Below are 24,328 nucleotides of genomic sequence, written 5' to 3'. Positions count from 1 at the left end.
AATTAATCAAGACTTTGCATTTCAGGATATTGGGAAGATACCTAGTAATATAAGCTGTTAAATAACCAAGGATGGCCAGGAGAAGATTTTGGTAGCTCTGATCTATAATTTTTACAATATTTGGGTATAAAGTTATTCTTAAAGTGCTAAAAAATATCAAAGGAGGTTAAACATCCCATTCACTTTATGAACTTGCTTGTTTAAACTTTCCTCTGCCCCTCTCCATCTCACAGTTTAAGTAAACTTTCACCAATCCTTAATACAAACGATTTAAAAATTGCAAAGAGTTTGCGTTTGGGATGAAGCATATATACTGCCTACCACCATGATCCAACGGCCCTTAGAGAGCATAGCCACACTTTCTACCACTCACTGTTCTGAGGGTGATGAGCAGCTGAAAATCTGCTGAGCCCGGCAGAAAGCAGCCAAGGTTTTCTACACCAGCTGTAAGCCTGACCTCTTTCCTCCTGACATAAAACATTTGCCTTTAGTTATAGCCACTTCCATCAACCCAACAACAGAGAATTCCAGGGTGGTTTATAAATGCCACGTGCCCTTTAGGGGCACTACAGGGCATGACTGCTGTCAGGCCACTAAGCCTGCCATCTGGTCTTGCTAAATAATCAATGTGTGTGTTTGAAGAGGGTATGCCAAGAAGCCCACAGGCCAATGAATATACACACACAGGATTATTATTCCTGCCCCATCTTCAACTGTGATGTGTTCACGCTGCTGGACCAGTGGCAGTCATGCTGACACATTCACACCACTTTTGCCTTAACTGTGTAGATTTAGGGTACCAAAGAATTTGTGTTCTTTCCAAGATTTTCAGGAAATTTAGACAGTAGTGATAATCTTGTTTATTCAGAAACAAGTCTGAATTAATAAAGACTTTGCATTTCAGGGTATTGGGAAGATACCTGGTAATACATGCTGTTAAATAACCAAGGATGGCCAGGAGAAGATTTTGGTAGATCTGATCTACAATTTTTACAATATTTGGGTATAAAGTTATCCTTAAAGTGCTAAAAAATATCAAAGGAGGTTAAACATCCCATTCACTTTATGAACTTGCTTGTTTAAACTTTCCTCTGCCCCTCTCCATCTCACAGTTTGAGTAAACTTTCACCAATCCTTAATACAAACGATTTAAAAATTGCAAAGAGTTTGCATTTGGGATGAAGCCTATATACTGCCTACCACCATGATCCAACGGCCCTTAGAGAGCATAGCCACACTTTCTATCACTCACTGTTCTGATGGTGATGAACAGCTGAAAATCTGCTGAGCCCGGCAGAAAGCATCTGTGGTTCCTGACAGAATGCTTAATTTTTTTAATGTTTAATTTTTTTTAACTTTAAGAATCTACTTGGTATAATGGAACCAACATTGGGCTGTGAGTCCAGAGATTTGAATTCCAGGCCTGCCACTCACGAGTATTGTTTATTTTGTCGTTAGCTTGCTTTGCGTCATCACTAATCCACAGATAAAGAACCGACAGTTCCATGATCATAGCATAAATTTAAATATTAGTTCTCATCCTAAGTCTATAAATACCACACTCATATTAACGTTTTCAATAGTACTCATGTGGTTCAGAGAGAGACATATTAGGTATGCAGCTCTTTTTAGATTGTTTAGTAATAATTTATGCACAAAACCTGATTTCTCCTAGTTCCTTTCAAGTTTTTAGTCTATTCTGATATTGTCTCTATTCTTTGTTCTGGTCATCTAAAACAGTACTTCAAAAAACACTACCATGTTTATCTTTAAAATCACTTACTGACATTTTGGACAATTCCCTAGATAATCACTTGGCTAACTCCTTTATCCCCTTCTTGGTCTTCGCTCTAATGTCACCTTCTCAGTGAGATCTACCCGACTTACCTGCTACCCTATTTAAAACTACAATCAGCCTCTTCCCTCTCCACCCAGCTGTATGCTCTTACTGTGCTATATTTTAGTGGCCTTTCTCCCCCTACAACACTTCCCACCTTCTGATATGGTACCATATTTACTCATTTCTTATGTCTCCTATTTACTGTCTGTCTCCTCTTCACTGCAATGTAGGCTTCATGACAGTGGGGATCTTTGCTCTGTTCATTGGTGTATTCCAAGACCCAGACAGAGGCTGGCACATGGTAAGCATTAAGTAATTTTTGTTTAGTACTAAATATTGAATAATTTCGTTATTTATGTTTTGCAGCTAGTGAATGAACCTAAGCATATTTTACTTTCAAAACAATTGAGGGTATATAGCCCAGCCAACCCTCCACCCCAGACTAAAGATGGGAAAACTCTAGCTCCTTGTCTGCACCATGACATGACAGCAGAACTCAGATGGGGATGTGTTTACAATTACTTGGAACCTCAGAGATATATTTTAAAAATCTGAGAACCTGATCTATGTTCCAGGAACATTAAAGAGACTTCTTACAGTTTATATGAAAGTCCATGAACAACTTTCAAAAATTTTTAATATGCTGCCACATGCATTTTACAACCAGAGATCAGTGTGAGGAACATTGCTAGTAGCAGCCACACTGCCTCATCATGGTCCATAGCAAATGTTCAGGGTTAAAGATTTTTCAGTAAGGACAGTGATTTTTCAATTGTAAAATGTTTAAGTTGATTATTCAGCAAACATTTATTGAGTCTATGTTTCAAGCATTATTAAACGTTGAAAAAAAGTTTAATAATGGTTCCTGCGCTCACAAAGCTCTCAGTTGGGAGAAAAGAGTGTTTAAAAAAAATAATTATAATCCAACAGAAACAGAGCATGTTAAGGGTGTCAGGCAAGCTGTCATATAGGAGGAGACATAGGACTAATTTAGAATTTTCCTTTGATTCTTGAGAAGGGATTTATTTCCCTTGCCACAGCAGACTTGTCCCTCCTCCTTCCTAAGTCTAACCCCATAAGTATGCTTTTTGGAAGAAATGTGTGCTATTCCTTTATAATACAAATAATGTTAGTTCATTGTAAAAAAAAATTACAAAATAGAGGTACATTAAAAAAAATTAATCATTCACAATTTTACCCCACTGAGTACTTATGCTTTTTATCTCACACCAGCCGACCTTGAATAAAATTTTGCTCCAGCAAAGTCTTTTCCCTTCAGATGTGCAGAACCTGTGCTTTGGGTCAGGGACCCTGGAAAGTAAGGTCACACAAGTAAAGCTTGAATCCACATTGTGATTTGAATGCATCCCCTCCAAAATTTAGGTGTTGGCAATGTGACAGTAGTAAGAGGTGGGGCCTTTGAGCAGTGATTAGGTCATGAGGGTTACTCTCCCTGTGAATGGGAGAAAGGTCCTTATAAAGGAGGCTTCATGCAACGTTTAGCTGGCTTGCCCTTTTGCCTTCTGCCATCTGAGGACACAGCATTCCTCCTCTTGGAGGATACATCATCAAGGCTCCATCTTAGAAGTTTAAAGCAGCCTTCACCAGACAACCAAACCTGCCAGTGCCTTGATTTTTAACTTCCCAGCCTTTGGAACTGTGAGAAAGTAAATTTCTGTTCTTTATCAATTACCAAGCCTGTGACACTCTGTGATATCAGTGCAAATAAGACAATCCACTTCCTTGTGATTTCAAAGCCCTCGTAAAAACTAAAATACAAAAGTAAATCACTGCCCCCTTGCATTCTCTCCTCAGCCCCAATTAAGAAAAAAGTAGCCTCTGACATCTAGAACCTGGCCTGGCAATCTCTGCTGCGCTTTGGTGTCCTACTATTAAACATAAACAATTTCACAGAACACCAACTTTAGACAAGTCTACTCTGTGACTGTAATGAATCAAGGTAGAGATACACCTATTTCTTAATCATGTCTCAACACAGACACAACTTTAGTACCAGCTAAGTCACAATGTGCCAAGCACCCTCTCTCCTGGCTTGTAGCAGCAACTGCTGCTTCTTTATCAATTACAGCAGCAGCCTCACTCTAGTCTGCCCTTGTGGTAGATTTATTGAGATACTAACCACAGAATTGCCCCTACTTCCTGACCTCATCCAATCTAGAGCAATGCTCCACTTTCTTAAACCCTACCCCAATCGCCAAATACAGCTCAAATCTTATAATAACAATTCCTTCTGTAACATCCTCTCTTTGAGATGCCCCATGGTTCCCCCACGGTTTGCCTTCTCCCACACTATGACAAGCACTAAATCAACCTGTTCAACCTATTTAACTTCAGCTAGGTGTGTTCTTGGTGGTGTTTGGCTGCAAGGTACTGGAAGCCTGTAATAAATACACTCTGGTCTAGAGAGAGAGAAAAAATCCAGAATCCTTTCCTCTCTAGGTGCCTACCTCTCTCCTTTCTTTTAAAAAAATTTATTTTTTTAATTGACAAATAATAATGGTATATATTCATGGGGTTCACAGTAATACATATAATATACAGTGTTTATATATTTTTCAAAGTCTCAACTTTAAATTGCCCAGCATTTATTTCTCATCTCACAAGAATCTGTCTTCCCTTGTCTGCCTGAGTCCACAGATTGAGTGAGAAGCTTACCATGCTACAAAGCTGCCTCAGGTAGTCTTGCCTTGCTTAGAACCACCCTAATTTCCAGTCAAATTGCCAATCACCTACTTTTTTTTTTTTTTTTTTTTTGAGAGGCAGCCTTGCTTTGTTGCCCAGGCTGGAGTATAGTGGCACAATCTCAGCTCACTGCAACCCCTGCCTCCCAGGTTCAAGCAATTCTCTTGCTTCAGCCTCCTGAGTAGCTGAGACTACAGGTACCCGCCACCACACCTGGCTCATATTTTTGTATTTTTAGTAGAGATGGGGTTTCACTATCTGCGCCAGACTGGTCTCAAACTCCTGACCTCAGGTGATCTGCCTGCCTCAGCCTCCCAAAGTGCTGGGATTACAGGTGTAAGCCACCACACCCAGCCCAAATGCTAATCTCCTTCTGACTGTAAAACCCTAAGGTCCTTTTCTATCCTTCATTCTCTCCATTTGTCCTTGTTGGATACCTCTACCATGTTGAGATTTCTTCCCACAGTTCCCCCCACCTCAGAGGCTTGCCTCTTCTCCAGAGTTCCCTCTTCTTCCTGCCCCTGCTCAGTCACTGCCTTTCTCATTTGGCCCCTTCCTCCCTGCTCTAAGCATCTCCCTGATGAATGCATTGCCTCCCCAGCATCAACAGGCTGATGGCTCTCAAATCTCCCTGGCTGCCCCAGCCAGTGACAGGCCCCTTCTCAGCAGGCTGCTGGAGACTCCGCAACTCCCTCAGAGCCAACATGTGAAAGTGCAATTGATTATTTTTCCTTCCACACCTCTAACATTTTCTTCATTTCTTCTGTTCTTGGCATCACTGTCCACCCAGTCACTCAGGTCAGAAGTCACAGAGTAGCCCGGATCTCCTCCCTGTCCTGACCAGCCCTTCCCCGCATACCTTCTCTAGGTTTCTCTAACATATCCCCTTCTTTCTGGCCTCCAAGATCTAATTTAAGACACCCCATAATAATGGTACATATTCATGGGGTCCATAGTAATACATAAAATGTATAGCGATCATATTTTTTCAAAGCCTCAACTTTAAACTACTCAGCATTTATTTCTCTTTTCATAATAATCTGTCTTCCCTTGTCTGCTTGTCATCTGCCTTTAATCTGTCAATAACCCTGCAACACATTCCACCTCCAACCCCCATTAGGTTTTCTTTAATTGTTCTATCACTCTCCTGCTTCCTTCCCACCACCTGCAGTAGGACACCTAAGTCCCTGGGCATTAACAGAAGGTCCTGCATGATCTGCTCCACTTACCTTTCCACGCCTCATGGTTTAGCTGCAATGAATTACTGGGTTGCCTCCTCTTTCTTATCTATCAGACTATTGTAGTTTAATTGTTTGCTCATTCATTCGATAAACATTTATGAGGTGCATACTGTGCACCAGATATTGTGAGAAGCTTTAGAGATTCCATACTAAAAATCACAGTTGTTACCCTCAAGGAGCATATATCTTATGGCAGACAACGCATTGTGATAATGTCCTTATTACAACATGCAATAAATAGTTGTCAAATGAATGAGTGAATGCAAAAGTAAGTTACTCTCCCTGTGCCATTGTTTTCTCATCTTCAAAGTGTAGATAATAATAGTTTCTTTTTCAGAGAGTTGCTGTGAAGATTAGATGAGTTTGTAGACTGCTTGGAGTGGTATCTGGCACATAACAGTGTTGAGAGTGTTCCTATTTAATGTGGCTTGACAATTCTGTAGAGAGAGTTAGGTATGAGGGTTGTCTAGACCAGCTTGAGCAGGAGAGGGAGGGAATCAGAGACGTTTTCTCCAGAGGGAGGGAATAATACCCTAAGCAGGGTCTGACGGCCCGAGTCAGACAGAACTAAAGGACGTAAAAGGATAGCCCAGGCAAAGAAAACTGGGAGAGTATAGGGTGCAGATATCACCAGGATGATACAGCAAGGTCCATTCAGGGAGTTTCAAGGTAAAAATGAGAGGATGGCAAGAAATGAGGTAGGAGAGGCAAACTAAAGCCAGACTGTAAGGGATTGTCCTTGCATGTGTCATAAGCAGTAGCAATTTTACTCTGAAGATAAATTATTGGTTCCAATTGAGATAGTGAAGGGTTTTAAGCACACAAATGATAGAGCCATATTTCTATTTTGGAAAGCTAATTATAACACCATGAAAATAAAGGCACCATGAAAATGGCAGCAGAAAAATCACAAAGGAGGCTATTCAGCAATTCCCAAAGGAGGCACTGGGGCCTGATGTAAGGTGGGTCAGTGAGAATGGGAAGGAGATAGATGGCTCTTTTTTTTTTCTTTTTTCTTTTTTTGAGACAGAGTCTCATTGTTGCTCAGGCTGGAGTTCAGTGGTGTGATCTTGGCTCACTGCAAACTCCATCTAGGTTCAAACTATTCTCTTGCCTCAGCCTCCCAAGTGGCTGGGATTACAGGAACCCACCACCACGTCTGGCTAATTTTTGTAATTTTAGTAGAGACAGGGTTTCAGCACGTTGGCCAGGCTGGTCTTGAACTCCTGACCTCGAGTGATCTGCCCACCTTGGCCTATCAAAGTGCTGGGATTACAGGTGTGAACCACTGCACTCGGCCTCCTCTCCTTTTTTCTTAAACCTCACTGGCCATTCAGGTTTAGCTTCCTGGGATGCCTTTCCTAACACCCCCAGGGTGATTCCTTAGCTGCCTCTGTAATCCATCGATCTGTCATTTACATCCTAGCCTATGAGCTCCTCAAGAACAGGAAATGAGTCCTTTTCACTTTCAAGTCCACATTTAGCACTGTGAGCTAGGTCAGAGGTCTTGCAGGTGCTGTACACAGTTCTGCAGAATAAAGACTTTTGGCTTGGTGCAGTGGCTCATGTCTGTAATCCTAGCACTTTGGGAGGCTGATGGATCACCTGAGATCAGGAGTTCAAGACCAGCCAGGCAAACATGGTGAAACCCCATCTCTACTAAAAATACAAAAAATTAGCTGGGTGCAGTGGCACAAGCCTGTAAAACCAGCTATTCGGGAGGCTGAGGCAGGAAAATCGCTTGAACCCAGGAGGCAGAGGTTATGGTGAGTCAAGATTGTGCCACTGCACTCCAGCCTGGGTGACAGAGTGAGACTTCATCTCAAAAAAAATTTTCAATGAATGCTTTATAAGAAAAGGGATTAAGATTACAGACTCTCTAAGACATTACGAGTACATTTTCTAATCCTTTTACTTTTTCAGTATGTTTAGCAAGCAATACAAAAAACTTTGCTTTGCTTGAATTGTTTAATTAAAATCAACAAACATACTGAGCATGTTAAAATGGAAAGGCACTGTGCTGTGGTATATAGTGACTGCAATTGTTTTTCCTCTAATAAATATATTAGATATTCCTCATTCAATATATAAAAAATGATTACATGATAAAATTAGGTTATTTTATTTGAGGAGATAATTAATGTTTTAATTAAAAGTAGATAAGGCCAGAATAAATATATAGTTTATAGCACTAATTATTTTCCTTATTATTCCCTGATAGTAGAAAGTCATCACTCTTGTTAGCATTATTTTTCACTTTATCTTGGATGGATTGATATGATTTTGATGAGCTAGACGCTACTGAAAAGCTCAGTGTTTTTATTCTGGTCCTGGGTTGTACAACATTTTTAATAACATCCACATCTACCATCGTGTAAATCATGCTCATGTGTAATACTACTATAGAAGGCATTTTTTTTTCCTCACTGGTTGAGAATTTTTCCCACTGGTTTTTCTTTTCATTTTAAGTGAACCCAATCCCAATAATTCATTTACAATAGAAAAGGCTAAAAAATTTAAGACTTAAATCAGTTTTTAGACAATGGTAAATGTTAATAAAATTAGATACATCTTTTTCTGGCACTACAAAATTTCCAGGATATTAATGTTCACTGCTATGTGGTATTCTATATTTTCAATAATGTGAGTGATTTCATAGCCTAGAAGAAGATTTGCATAATGAGCGAATTCTTGAGCCTACCTACAAAGACACATTTTAATATTTGTATTCTCAAAAGTTGCAGGTAAGAGAGGCAAACTGAAGCCAGATTGTTAAACCTAGGAATACTGATAATATGTTTGAAACTATAATTAGAATGAAGTTTTATAATTCAACAACTATGCGTATAATTAGGATTTTGCCACTAGTAATCATTAAGCATCACATCATTTAGTTAAAGTCATATTGTGATGTATATAACTAATAATAAATGGTATTTTCTTAGGAATTTCAAAAACCAATAATTTTTCCTACTTTCTCTCCAAAGCCCATCAGATATTCTTTAGCAGAGAGATAGTTAATAGAAATTTCCTTTAAATACAATAATATAATTCTAAAAGTTAATTAATTCCCCCAATGTAATTTCAAACTACTAAGATTTGTACTTTTAGAATAACTAAAGGTAATTCATTAGAAAAAATTATGAAAATAAATTTTCTTTTGCTCACAGTATCTTCAGAATTCTATAGATTTTTATTATTAATAACTAAATAATTATTAGTGATATGAAGTGGTCAATACTTAAATTTTTAAAGCATTATGATTAAGTAATTATAATGAAATGCTTACGTAGTACAGAGACCATAGGACCTACCATGAATAGTTTAGACATAACACAAATAAATCAAATATGACTCTTACCTCCTTGTTCACACAACTGCTGGGCTAAAGCATCTTTGAAAATAACCTGGCCCCGGTGTGTTGCTGTAGCCCTGGAAACAAATAGAAAAGGGTTAATTCAAATCTTATACCTGTAATACGTTTGGTGAAAATATATTTTTAAAACTTTTTTAAAAGCTTATTCTTAAACTTTATTGTGTGGATATAATATTTTTGAGGAGTATATCAGAACAGTGATATAAATGAACAGTAGAGTGAAGGCTTAAACCAAGACACCTGGGTTGAGAACTGTCTTCAGATTTTACTATATAAAGACATTGGAACAGTTGTGAGCTTGTTCTGAAAACAGCAGATGTGAATAAAGCCTACAGAATAAAAAGTACAGAGAGGTAGCTTATTAAAATTTCTTCTTCAGGAGACCATGATATAAATGTTTTGTGGAGCAATATTGATATTAGTACTGGAGAAAGATGCTCTTAAGGTACTTTTTTCTGAAATCAATAGTCACCATAACATATAAAGAGCTGAAACAGAGAATTACATTTCAAAAAAGTATTTTCATAAAAAGAGAGCTATTCAAAGCTTTCATAACAAAATCTGTCATAACAAAATAAAACCATTTGAAGGAGATTCACTATTTGAAGGAGATGTGTATCTTTTACCTCTCCTAATCAGAGCTGTGCACATGGATTGATGAAAAAAATAACATCCTTGTAGCAGATGTGTTATTCAATGGCTATAACAAAAAATGTCTTATTAAAGGAGTAATTATGCTTTATATATGAAGGGGTTTCCTTTAAAAAGAATCTTTCTGGCACGAAATGTATTATTTAAACAAATTTAAAACAAAATCATGTCTGTTTAAGAAGTTTGATTTTAGAAAATAAGCCACACAAAATTTTTTTTAAATAACAAAAAAATTAGCATGAAATCTTAACTTTAGTTTTAGCCAAAACCATCCTAGGGTAAAAATAATTTGATTGAACTATCATCTGCTGAAGATGGATTATGTACAAGGCACTATATCAGCTCACAACAGGGCAAAGTTTAGCCTATGCATTTCCCCTTGATAAGTGACCCCTTCCTTCGGCCAACATCTTGTTGTTTGCTGGACCCAGTAGGGCTTCCTGTCTCCCAGCATTCCTTGCTGTGGCCCATGTGTGGATGTAGCATCCCCCTCCCTGCTGCAGACAGACCTTTCTGAATTCTGTCCTGATTGAACTGTAAGTGCCCTCTAGTGTCAGTCAGTACCCCAGAACCCAACTTTGTGAAAGTAATCTGATAAATGAATCCATGTTGAAGTGTTCATGGGTGATATCACTTCAAGGTAACATATTTCAGCAGTGAAAGTACTACGCCTTCACACACACACACACACACACACGCTCAACAGTGAGAGTTTTGAATGGTGGAAGGGAGATATAATTGGAGAGAAAAATCACTGGGTGGCCTTCAACTCACACCATTTGTGAAGCCTGTAAGGGCGTTAGCCCTTATTGTTGCATATTAATCATTAACGAAATTACACATAAACAGATGCTACCACTCTTTTTATATATTCAAATATGTTTATGGTTTTCCTTTGCTTTCAGAAAGCTGAAAATGAGGAGGACTAAACATAGGGCCAATCCAAGCCATAAACGTGGTCTAGAAGCTCACTAATCAGTACAGATTTTATGACCAAAGGGAACATCGTAACATTTTTACTTAAATACGTTGTTCAAACCAATCAAGCCAATAGTGTCCGAGTTCACATACACTTCTAATAGCAACACAGTGATCACCAATGTGACATTTGTTTCCGAAGGGACATATTTTCTGAAATCACTAACCACCAAGAAAAGTCCTATGGCATACAGTGTTTAAATAATTGTTCATTTTAGTTGTCTTCTGACTGTAAGTATGTAATACTTCTATCATAATATTTGTTCTTGGTTCATAGCCTAGTTGTCATTGTGCCAGCTTATGCTCCTATGAGCACAATGAGCCAAATTGTCAAAATAAGATTCAGGTATCAGAGGTTTCACCTTTTCTCTAAATATCATATATACCAATGTATCTCACTTCACAGTACCTTGTGAATAGTCCACACTGTTTTCCCCATTACTCAGTTTCCTCAGATTCATTATTTGATGCCTTCATTAATATTCTTACTTCTGCTACTTTGGCTCAATAAGTAAACCTCATAAATTTCTAAAGAATAATGACAGAGTAATTGAACCTGAAGGAAACTTTAAGATCATCTGGTCAAAATGTCTTTAGCAGTGGTACTCATTCTTCAAATTAATACAGAATTCCAATGAATAAAACAGAGGAGCCCTAGTTCTTGAATTTCTGGGGCTCTGTACTACCTATTTCCCAAATCTTGCTGTGTACTTCTGTGGAACTCTTAGGCTTTAAGGGAGCAGAGTTTGAAAGCCACTAAACAGGTCTAATTCTTACAACATATGGATCAGGAATGCCAGGGCAGGGAGGTTATCAACCTACCGAAGGTTACACCGCCCATTAATGGTAGATAAGACCTGATTCCAGGTCTTTGATTTGAGGCCTTGGATTCTTTCCCTGGCACAGGCAGTTTTCCAAACATGCTCCACAGTAATGCCCTAGGGGTCTTCATGAGAGTCAAGAGAAGGGGGGACAGCAGGTGTTCCAGGCACCAATCAATTCCACCAGACCATCTAGGCTTTATATGTTCTAATTATTTAATTTTGTTTAAAGAAAGGGCTCAGCAATTAAAAGCTGGCTTGAGAAGCACAGCACACTATGTGCTCAATGCCATTATCTGAAGTCCCATGCTTGGGAAAAGTAGAAGTAGCAATAATAATAATGTGGCTGGTACATATACTTATTGTTATTCTAACGCCTATTATGAATTGTAATTTACCCCCTGCTAGGCACTGCTGTAGGGCTTTACAATAATAAACTCAATGAATCCTGTCAATGGCCCTACAAGGTAGATACTATTATCCATTTTTACTGGGACAGAGAGCTATTGCATGATTTACAAATGTCACACAATTGGTGTTAAAGCCAGGATTCAAACCCAGGCAGTCTGAGTATAGAGTCCTTGCTTTTAAACATTATAGCAATATTTCATTAACCTGGTTCAAATATATGATGGTAGCTTTCAATCACTTTTCAGAGGAAGAGCCTGCTTTCAGGGCCTGATCTTTTTTCTTTTTTTCTTTGAGACAGAGTCTTGCTCTGTTGCCAGGATGGAGTCCAGTGGTACGAACTTGGCTCACTGCAACCTCCATCTCCCAGATTCAAGCAATTCTCCTGCCTCAGGCTCCTGAGTAGCTGGGACTACAGGCATGCACCACCACGCTCAACTAATTTTTGTATTTTTAGTAGAGACGGAGTTTCACCATATTGGCCAGGATGGTCTCGATCTCTTGACCTCATGATCTACCTGCCTTGGCCTCCCAAAGTGCTGGGATTACAGGCATGAGCCACCATGCTTGACCCAGGGCCTGATCTTTAAAGTCATGTCTTCTCTGACTTGTGCTCTCTACTCCAACTCTTCAGGCTAAAGCCATTTTAGTCAACCTCCTTCTGGACAAACTTCTCTTTACTTCTGTTGGAACTCTGGCCTCTTGGCCAGCAATTCCTTGTAATTTGTCTTTGAAAACACCATTTATCTCTCTTGACCCTTATCCCACGATAGTGTTCTATGAGCCCCTCGACTTCTTTTCAACCATTTATTATTTAATATAAAATCTAAGACAAGGTACATTAAATGCTTATTAGCATATCTTCATCTAGTACATACTATTTGTCTAATTTTAAACTTTCTTCCATTTTATAGGTTTCAATTAATCGTTTTTTAAAAACTAATTTAGACATTTAAGTTCAGGGGTACATGTACAAGTTTGTTACACAGGTAAACTTGTGTCATGGGGGTTTGTTGTACAGATTATTTTATCAACCAGGTATTAAGCCTAGTACCCATTAGTTATTTTTCCTGATCCTCTCCCTCCTCCCATCTCCTCCACCCTCCGATAGGCCCCAGTATGTGTTGTTCCTATGTGTCCATGTGTTCTCATCATTTAGCTCCCACTTGTAAGTTAGAACATGTGGTATTTGGTTTTCTGTTCCTGTGTTAGTTTGCTAAGGATAATGGCCTCCAGCTTCATCCATATTCCCGAAAAGGATCTGATCTCATTCTTTTTTATGGCTGTATAGTATTTCATGGTATATATGTACCACATTTTCTTTATCCAGTCTACCATTGATGGAGACCTTCAACTTCTATCAGCTTATTACAGTCTCCTTTCACACTTCTTCCAACAGCCCCCATGACCCAGTGCATTTTCCTGAATGTTACAGACATAGGATTACTGGAAGACATTCTCAGCCACACTGCTTCCCAAACCCTGGAACGTACGTGGATTCCCAATACACACATGCGTGCTGACAGATAAGCATCATTTGCATCACTTTCTTTCCAAACCCTTAGAACTCTGAGATAATATTTTAATGTAAAACTATCCCACCCTGTAGAAGAAGCATGGTTAGTAGTTTAAAAAGTCTGCATATTGGCATCTTATCTTGGGGAGAAGAAAGAGCAAAAGCCCAAGGGACCAGCAAGAACACAGTCTCCCTTGCTTTATCCCATGAACCATCTGCACTGCACTCCTCAGGGTGTGACTAATTTCAATATGGCAAGACTATTTGAACATATTTTGAGCTGTCAAATAATTCATGGTGGTTTACCCACAGAATCACAGAATTTATTTCAAATCTTCTCTTCTATGGAAATACATAAATGTTCTATTATATAAGTATATATTATATATTCAAAAATTGCTTAAAGTACAGTAACTCAGAATTAAGTCTCTAGAGGTCAGGTCCTCCAATTTAAAAATTACATTGCCAGATAAAATTGTATGTTAAGCTGTGTATTAAATCTAGCTAGTTAACATATGTATTACCTCATTTGGTGATCATTTTTTGTGGTGAGACCCATATCCACTCTCTTAGCATTTTCAAGAATACAATATATTTTTAACCATAGATACCACATTGGCAATAGATCTCTTGAACTTATCCCTCCTGTCTAACTGAAATTTTATATCCTTGGACCAACATCTCCCAACTACCTCCCCAAACCACACAGCCCCTTATAATCACCATTCTACTCTCTACTTCTATAAGGCCACCTTTTTTAGATTCCACCAGGTCCTCCAATTTGTAACGCACAGCCTAGTTTTAAATAAGAATACAGAGCTATGGTATATGGTGACAGGCCTGATTCATTTCTAGAATTGTTATTTTATGTAACTTACAGCTCTCTCTCAGGGCAAAGGTCCATTACACTGATGGTGTTATTAACTATGTTGGTACTATTTGCACTTAACTTTACATAATTAGCAATAATTTTTCATAAGAGTTTAGAAAATATCTTCATTGTTCATTGTTTTGGAAGTAGACCAAATTTCTTAAAACATGTTTCTAATGAGTACTTATCTTCTTCTTGGGAGATGCACAGATCTCTAAAGCAAACTTGCCAGCAAGAGCCCCTATTAACTAAGTAATTTTAAAATCCCTTTGGGCTGTTATAACCTATCATTTGAAAAGCTCTATGGATTCTCCAAAACGAAAAAAGTTCATTATGATTACCATATTCAGTGCTTGAAGAAGCCTTTGTTGATATGATTTCAAAAGAGCATGTGATATTTTCATCTCAACTAAACAACAGAGTAGTTGTATGCCCAAAGCATTTGAGAAATAAGTGTGCCTTGCACTGCAGTGCAGTGCTGAGGTACAGTCTCCGCAAGGAGAAGACCAGTGACAGAACACAGTCAGGAGCCACTTGTGAGCTACATGACTTAGGACAACTTTAAGCACTCTAGGCAAGAGACTCCCTACCTGAGGACAGGGATAACTTGAAATAATAACTATTACTTAAAGATATTAATATTCACTCAAGATATTTACAGTCTCTCAACCTGAACAGATTTCAAGTTTCTGGAATAGTAGGAATCAGTAATTAAAAAGAAATTATCCCCCATATGGCATCTATCATAATGATTTGAACAAATGAGGAAGCAGAGCTATTTATATTTTTAACTTATATTTATATTTGATTTATATTTTTCACTCCGCAATTTGCTTACATGTATTGTCACCAGTTTAAAAAGAAGGAATACAGAAGTATTTTAATACAGTTGCTATAATGCCTAAATTCCCAAGTGTATTATTATTTGTTGATTACATGAATCAATTTGCTCATAGATTAACATAAAGAATCATACCAGCTGGTTCATTTCTAAACCTATGACAATATACTTTGCCTCCAGGGGTTGGTTGCTTTTTCTGCCATTTTCTACTGCTTTGTCAATGAGGTCTGGTATGTTAGTGACTTGTCCATTTTACAGCTGGAAGAGCATCTGTTAATCAGCAATCTGAAGTTAGTCTAGTGTAATTCAGTATGTATGTGCCAAGCCATCCACCAGGAAAGGTAACTAAATATGTGGAATATGGGGAAAAAGAGTTGATCTGAGTTTGGTAAATTTGATCCTCAAAGGAATCAATTCACCCATTAAAATTCTTACCCCCTTTATATCAGCAAATTACAGTATTTTCTTTTCTCTCTCTCTTTCATTCTTCCTTTCTTTCTCTCTTTCTCTTTCTCTTTTTTGACAAGGTCTCACTATGTTGCCCAGGTTAATCTTGAACTCCTGGGTTCAAGCAATCCTTCTACCCTGCCCTCTCAAAATGCTGAGATTAAAGGCATAAAAATTACAGTGCATTCCAATTTGGGGAGATACACTGATCTTTATCAAAATAACAAAAAAATGCTTTAAAACCCATAAAAAAGAGAAATGAATAACTTCAAGGAGTAATTATTTTTAAGTTAAATTCTCAACTTCAAATATGGCAAAGCCATTGCAAAATAAGCAAAGGATTGTGTATGTTTTCACAATGCTTTAGCTTTTCAAAGTTTTACTGTCCTAATTTTTTTTACAATTATATCTTTTATTCCTAAGCCACAGAATATTTTGTTGTCAAATGCATAAATATTTTATTTCCTTGAAAACAACAAATTTCAGTATTAATGTTCATTATCCAGTAATCACAAAGTCTTGGCATCCTTAAAGGTTACCAAACAGATGGTTTAACTTTGATTTCTGATCAAAGCATACCTTTTATTAGCAAGAGAAGGAACATGCAGATGAAATCCTTTAAGTACGGCAAATCAATGAGTGGTTAACGGTAACTTAACTTTCTTTCAAGGTGATTCAGCAATCTCCTGAAATGGAGATGGAGGGTTTATGTTCATCTGACAGTATTTGTTCATCCATGGTATTGTATGTATTCAGCCACATGTAGTGTGAACTCTGACTTTTACTTAAAGTGTTTTTAATAACATCACTAAATGATTTTCCATTGAAATAAAGAGTAATTTGGCAAAAAACACCTGGTAGTTGCAGGATATGTAATACCAAAGAGAAGAAGACATTTATCTTTGGCAGAGTTGTATCCTTTGTAAATTGCCAACAAAGTGAATCTGGGGAGGGAAGCTATCCACAAGCAGATTAAACCACATTTTATTTTGTCCAGTTGCAGAAGAATGGCTCGTCTAGTAAAAGGAAGAACAAGTTACATATTTCTCAGGATTATCATAAAGTTTTAAAGTAAGGGGAAGTTGCCTGGACTGATTTATGTCTGAAGAAGGAGCACCACTAAGGTGTCAAATGTGTCAAAAGTTCCCAACTCACATTTAGGATTAACTTTAATTTCCGGAAATATGTAGTTTATTTCAGGAGAAAATAACTTTGTGAGTTAAGCCAAATGAGAAATGCAGATTAAAAAAACTCTTCAGCAGCCTTCACCTACATCAGTAACAGGTAAAATCCTAAGAGCAGCCCAGCAAACAGTGCTCTGGCAAGAGCATGTGAAGTCACCTACATTTCTAAAACTGAATGCAGGAGTGCTGTCTACCAAAAGTGAGTGACTTCTTATTGTTTAAATTTAAAGTGGCTTTATTTGGGTTTTATCAGGAATTTTCCTGGTTCACAACTAATAGATCCTTGATTATGAACAACAGCAAAAAGGATACACAATTTTTCTTAATAAAAAGATGATGCTCTCTCTACTTCCACTAATAAGTATTCAACAAACCATTAAGGATTATGAATCTGATGGGGTGCTAATTATCAGCCTGCTTTAGGTGCTCACATTTCTTACCTTGGCCCTGTTGGCATATGATGTAAACTCAACGAATATTCTTTTTTAATTACATCTTCTATATTATGTTATGTGTACCCCAGGCACAGGGATTTAGGCCTATTTCTTTTTAAATATTTCACTTGATGATTGATATAAAGCATCCATACAGTAAATGTTTGCGAAATGGGTGAATGATTAATATATGTTATACTTGATACAGAATGTTAAGTGCTTTAAGAAGTAACCAGCAAGTCACTGAATAAGAAACACTATGAAGAAGATGATTAGATGATAATAGTCAAGATAAACATTGTTATAAGATTAATCTTGAAAATCAGTTAACAGCAAGAAAAGTAAACATAAATTGATGTATTTGCTTTATTATCACAACACGTTTCATCATTTAACATCTTCCAGAGTATCCTCAAACCAACTGTATTCTGGAAATGCCTTCTAAAACATTAAAATAAAAATTCTTTCCATACCACCTCTTAAAATCATTAAAATTATTTGAGAGGCTCTGCTGTTTTAAACACCTTTTAAATTAGGTAAGTCTATGGTCATCTGTCTCAGAGACATTCTTAGGTAAGGCAAGAACAAATTAGAAAAATGGCAGGTCAACTCCAAAGAAAACCTATTAAATAATGATTTCTGCTGGATATGAATTAAGGAGTCTATATATTTATTGAAACATGCATGCAAAGTATTTAGGTACCACCTTTCAGTGGACCCAAAGAAAGAGTACTAGCTTCCACAACAGAAGAGGTGGGGGTTTGCTCTAGGACTGGCATTCATTACCTCCATGATTTATACTGTGTCACTTAACTTCTGTGTGTCTTATTTTCTTAATCTATAAACTGAATGGACTGGATAATTTTAAGGTTCAAACAGCAGATCTGGAACCAGAACATGTGAGTTTGCACTGAAGCTCAATGACTTATGTCGATCTTACATGAGTGTTTATTTTCTGAGATAGGACTAGAAACGTTGTGCTATTTATTTTCAGGGCTGTAATGAAAATCAAATGAGATCAACTCTGTGAAAATATTGTGGAAAATATAAGAAATTATGATGATGATGTCTGATTGGTCATTTCAGAATACAGCACAAAGCTGAAAGGGAATTAAAGAAGCACATTCTATAGGATTTAAGATCAAAAGCTATTTTTGATCTTAAAAGGGAAGATTGTAAACTCTAAAATATTTTTGTCTATGAAAAAGTCAATGAAAACTCCAATAAAGAATAGGATTTCTAACATAGTTAATTAATCATAACAAATTAGGACAATAATGGTGTATTCTTGCAAAGAAATCCTGCCAAAGTACATACAAGTGTTGCTTTGGAGGAAATAAGTTGTAAAGCAAGCCTCTACTACAGCATACAATGTTTAAAATTTTTTTTCTATTATAAAGATAATTTGTATTATAAAAAATTTTAAATATAGAAAAGTAGTAATGAGAATAAAATTACTCATATTCATACCAAGGAGAGATAATCACTATTCATATTTTAGTAAATCATATATCCTTGTAGTTTTTATAATTCATTAATAAAAAGTAGTTTAGAAAATCACTTCCCTAAACAGCTGGGTTCCATTTGCTTATATTCAATATTTATCATAAATAGTTACCGTATCATTAAACACTTTTCATACAAGATTTTTAAAGGCTAATCCATTGGTGAGGCGTATTCAGGAGACTCATCTCATGGGCAACGACGCACAAGGCTCAAAATAAAAAGATGGAGGAAGATTTACCAAGCCAATGGAAAGCAAGAAAAAAAGCAGGGGTTGCAATCCTAGTCTCTGATAAAACAGAATTTAAACCAACAAAGATCAAAAGAGACAAAGAAGGGTGTTACATAATGGTAAAGGGATCAATGCAACAAGAAGAGCTAATGATCCTAAATATATACACCCAATACAGGAGCACCCAGATTCATAAAACAAGTTCTTACAGACCTAGACTCCCACACAGTAATAGTGGGAGACTTTAACAACCCACTGTCAATATTAGACAGATCAACAAGATAGAAAATTAAGAAGGATATTCAGGACTTCAACTCAGCTCTGGACCAAGCAGACCTATTAGACATCTACAGAACTCTCCACCCCAAATCAACAGAATATACATTCTTCTCAGCACCACATAGAACTTATTCTAAAATCGACCACATAACTGGAAGTAAAACACTCCTCAGCAAATGCAAAAGAATGGAAATCATAACAATAGTCTCTCAGACCACAGTGCAATCAAATTAGAACTCAGAATTAAGAAACTCACTCAAGGGGGGAGATCCAAGATGGCCGTTTAGGAACAGCTCAGGATTGCAGCTCCCAGTGAAAGCGCAGAGGGTGAGTGGACGCCGCGTTTTTATTGCCCACAGACTAGGAAATTCCCGGGCAGAGGAGCTCCACGGTCGCCAGCGCGGCTGTTTCGGCCAGCGCGGCTGTGCCGGCCAGCGCCGCTGCTTTGCCCCGCGCGGCTGCTTTGTTGGCGCCCCGGAGCCGCGGTTCTCCGTACAAAATACACCGGTCCGGGGGCCCTTTTGGCTGGCGATTGGAGCCAGGGAAGTCGCCCATACGCTGGTTCAAAAAGGGGACTGAGCAGAGAACCAGGACAGTAGATTCCAGGGCAAAAAAAAAAAAAAAAAAAAAAGCGCCACAAACCTCAGTGCCGCTGTTTAAGCCAGCAAAGTGAGTGGCCGCAGGGGAAAACAAACAGACCCCAGCGCCTCTTCAACAGGCGACTGGAGCACCAACTTAAAAAAGGCTCTGAGGCAGGGAGCCAGGCGATCAGGCTCGGCTGGCCCCACCCCCACAAAAGAACAGCAACCAGAAACTCTGGATTGAGAGTTTCACAGCAAGCACAGCTGAACCTGGGACGGTCCAGCTCTGTCGGGGAGGGGCGTCCGCCATTACCGAGGCAGCCCGCCGTTGCCAAGGCAACCCGCCATTGCTGAGGCAGCCCGCCGTTGCCAAGGCAACCCGCCACAGCAGAGTCTCCGCCCCAACAGAGGCGGGCCACCATCGCCAAAGCAGTTCTAACTACACCCATATAAACAGGACTGCAGTGAAGTTCACTCGGCAACGGGGCGCAGCCCACAGCAGCTCAGCAAAGCTGCCATAGGCCGACAGTGACTAGGCGGCCTCCTTGCTGGGCTGTGCAGGTCTGAAGGAAAAAAAAAAAAGAAGGCGGCAGCATAACAGAAACTCATAAATAAAGCCCTAAATCCCTGGGACAGAGCACCTGGGAACAAAAAGCAGTTTATGAGTTCAGCTGCAGCAGACCTAAAAGTACCTGCCCAGCAGCTCTGAATGAACAACAACAGAGCTCACAACTCACCATTTGAGCTCCTATAAAGAAAAGACCGTCTCCTCAAGCAGCTCCCTGACCCCTATATATCCAAAAAGACACCTCATAAAAGAGAGATCAGATTGACACTAGGCGGGTATCCGTCTGGGACAAAGATAGCAGAAGAAGAAAACTGGTAACAACCCTTGCTGTTGAACAGCTGCTGCAGGTGAACCCCAGGCAAGCAGGGCCTGGAGTGAACCTCAGCAGACCTACAGCAGAGGGGCCAGACTGTCAGAAGGAAAACCAAGAAACAGAAATAACCTCATCATCAACAAACAGAACGTCAATCTGAAAGATTTGAGACCCAATCTGAAAGCCAGTAACTACAAAGTCGACAGGTGGATAAATCCTTAAGGATGGGAAGAAACCGGCGCAAAAAGGATGAAAACACCCGAAACCAGAACACCTCTCCTCCTAAAAGGGATCACAACTCCTCACCAGCAAGGGAACAAGGTTGGATGGAGAACAAGTGTGATGAAATGACAGAATCAGAATTCAGAAGGTGGGTAGTAAGAAACTTCTGTGAACTTAAAGAACATGTTCTAACCAAATGCAAAGAAACTAAGAACCTTGAAAAAAGATTTGACGAAATGCTAACAAGAACGGACAAAATAGAAAGGAATATAAGTGAATTGATGGAGCTGAAAAATGCAACACGAGAACTTCGTGAAGCATGCACAAGTATCAACAGCCGAATGGACCAAGCAGAAGAAAGGATATCAGAGGTCGAAGATCAACTCAATGAAATAAAACGGGAAGGCAAGAATGGAGAAAAAAGGCTAAAAAGGAATGAACAAAGTCTCCAAGAAATGTGGGACTATGTGAAAAGACCTAATCTACGTTTGATAGGCGTACCTGAATGCGATGAAGAGAATGAATCCAAGCTGGAAAATACTCTTCAGGATATTATCCAGGAAAACTTCCCCAACCTAGCAAGGCAGGCAAACATTCAAGTCCAGGAAATACAGAGAACACCACAAAGATATTCGTCAAGAAGAGCAACCCCAAGGCACGTAATCGTCAGATTCACCAGGGTCGAAATGAAGGAGAAAATACTAAGGGCAGCCAGAGAGAAAGGTCGGGTTACCCATAAAGGGAAGCCCATCAGACTCACAGCAGATCTCTCAGCAGAAACCCTACAAGCCAGAAGAGAATGGGGGCCAATATTCAACATCCTTAAAGAAAAGAATTTTCAACCCAGAATCTCCTATCCAGCCAAACTAAGCTTCATAAGTGAAGGAAAAATAAAATCCTTTGTGAACATGCAAGGACTCAGAGATTTCGTCACCACCAGGCCAGCTCTACAAGAGCTCCTTAAAGAAGCTCTACACATATAAAGGAACAACAAGTACCAGCTCAACTAAAGGGCAAAACAGCCAGCGAGCACCAAAATGGCAGTATCAAATTCACACATAACAATATTAACCCTAAATGTAAATGGACTAAATGCCCCAATCAAAAGACACAGACTGGCAAATTGGATCAAAAGACAAAACCCATCGGTGGGCTGTATCCAGGAAACCCATCTCACATGCAAGGATACACAAAGGCTCAAAATAAAGGGATGGAGGAAGATTTATCAAGCAAATGGAGAGCAAAAAAAAGCAGGAGTTGCAATTCTCATCTCTGATAAATTAGACTTTAAAGCAACAAAGATCATAAGAGACAAAGAGGGACATTACATAATGGTAAAAGGATCAATGCAACAAGAAGAGCTAACGATCCTAAATATATATGCACCCAATACAGGAGCACCCAGATACATAAGGCAAGTTCTTAATGACTTACAAAGAGACTTAGACTCCCACACAATAATAGTGGGAGACTTTAACACCCCATTGTCAACATTAGACAGATCAACCAGACAGAAAATTAACAAGGATATCCAGGACTTGAACTCAGACCTGGACCAAGCAAACCTAATAGACATTTACAGAACTCTCCACCCCAAATCCACAGAATATACATTCTTCTCAGCACCACATCACACCTACTCTAAAATTGACCACATAATTGGGAGTAAATCACTCCTCAGCAAATGCAAAAGAACGGAAATCATAACAAACAGTCTCTCAGACCACAGTGCAATCAAGTTAGAACTCAGAATTCAAAAACTAACTCAGCACCGCACAGCTTCATGGAAACTGAACAACTTGCTCTTGAATGTTGACTGGATAAACAATGAAATGAAGGCAGAAATAAAGATGTTCTTCGAAACCAACGAGAATGAAGACACAACATACCAGAATCTCTGGGACACATTTAAAGCAGTCTCTAGAGGAAAATATATAGCAATAAGTGCCCACATGAGAAACAAGGAGAGATCAAAAATTGACACCCTATCGTCAAAACTGAAAGAGCTAGAGGAGCAAGATCAAAAAAACTCAAAGTCTAGCAGAAGACAAGAAATAGCTAAGATCAGAGCAGAACTGAAGGAGATAGAGACACAAAAAACCCTTCAAAAAATCAATAAATCCAGGAGCTGGTTTTTTGAAAAGATCAACAAAATAGACAGACCACTAGCCAGATTAATAAAAAAGAAAAGAGAGAATAACCAAATTGATGCAATAAAAAACGATAAAGGGGATATCACCACAGATTCCACAGAAATTCAAACCATCATCAGAGATTATTACAAACAACTCTATGCACACAAACTAATAAACCTGGAAGAAATGGATAAATTCCTGGACACTTGCCTCCTGCCAAGCCTAAACCAGGAAGAAGCCGAAACCCTGAACAGACCCATAACAAGGTCTGAAGTTGAGGCAGCAATTAAGAGCTTACCACCCAAAAAAAGCCCAGGTCCAGATGGGTTCACAGCTGAATTCTACCAGACATACAAAGAGGAGCTGGTACCATTTCTTCTGAAACTATTCCAAACAATACAAAAAGAGGGAATTCTTCCCAAATCATTTTATGAGACCAACATCATCCTGATTCCAAAACCCGGCAGAGACTCAACAGGAAAAGAAAACTACAGGCCAATATCTATGATGAACATAGATGCAAAAATCTTCAATAAAATACTGACAAGCCGATTGCAACAGCACATCAAAAAGCTTATCCACCATGATCAAGTAGGCTTCATCCCGGGGATGCAAGGCTGGTTCAACATACGCAAGTCTATAAACGTAATTCACCACATAAACAGAACCAAAGACAAAAACCACATGATTATCTCAATAGATGCAGAGAAGGCCTTTGACAAAATTCAACAGCCCTTTATGCTAAAAACACTCAATAAGCTAGGTATTAATGGAACGTATCTCAAAATAATAAAAGCTGTTTATGACAAACCAACAGCCAATATCATACTGAATGGGCAAAAACTGGAAGCATTCCCCTTGAAATGTGGCACCAGACAAGGATGCCCTCTCTCACCACTGCTATTCAATATAGTATTAGAAGTTCTAGCCAGAGCAATCAGGCAAGAAAAAGAAATAAAGGGCATTCAAATAGGAAAGGAGGAAGTCAAATTGTCTCTATTTGCAGACGACATGATTGTATATCTAGAAGACCCCATCGTCTCAGCCCCAAACCTCCTGAAACTCATAAGCAAGTTCAGCAAAGTCTCAGGATACAAAATCAATGTGCAAAAATCACATGCATTCCTATACACCAGTAACAGACTTAAAGAGAGCCAAATCAAGAACAAACTTCCATTCACAAT

The 24,328-nt window shown here is 38.6% G+C and overlaps 1 protein-coding gene across 3 annotated transcripts in view; it reads right to left on the bottom strand.

Annotated features, from left to right (window-relative positions):
- Window positions 1–24,328, bottom strand: part of RELN (reelin) — a 535,951-nt gene that overhangs the window by 294,841 nt on the left and 216,782 nt on the right. For all 3 annotated transcript variants that reach the window (XM_032276354.1, XM_032276355.1, XM_032276356.1), the window contains exon 4: window positions 9,146–9,216. In XM_032276354.1, the coding sequence (XP_032132245.1) occupies window positions 9,146–9,216 (71 nt within the window). The remainder of the gene's footprint in view (window positions 1–9,145; window positions 9,217–24,328) is intronic.

The sequence above is a fragment of the Sapajus apella genome, unplaced genomic scaffold, assembly GCF_009761245.1.
Source record: "Sapajus apella isolate SASKATOON/1434 unplaced genomic scaffold, GSC_monkey_1.0 scaffold7, whole genome shotgun sequence".
Taxonomy (NCBI): domain Eukaryota; kingdom Metazoa; phylum Chordata; class Mammalia; order Primates; family Cebidae; genus Sapajus; species Sapajus apella.
This window is presented reverse-complemented; position numbering and strand designations above follow the sequence as displayed.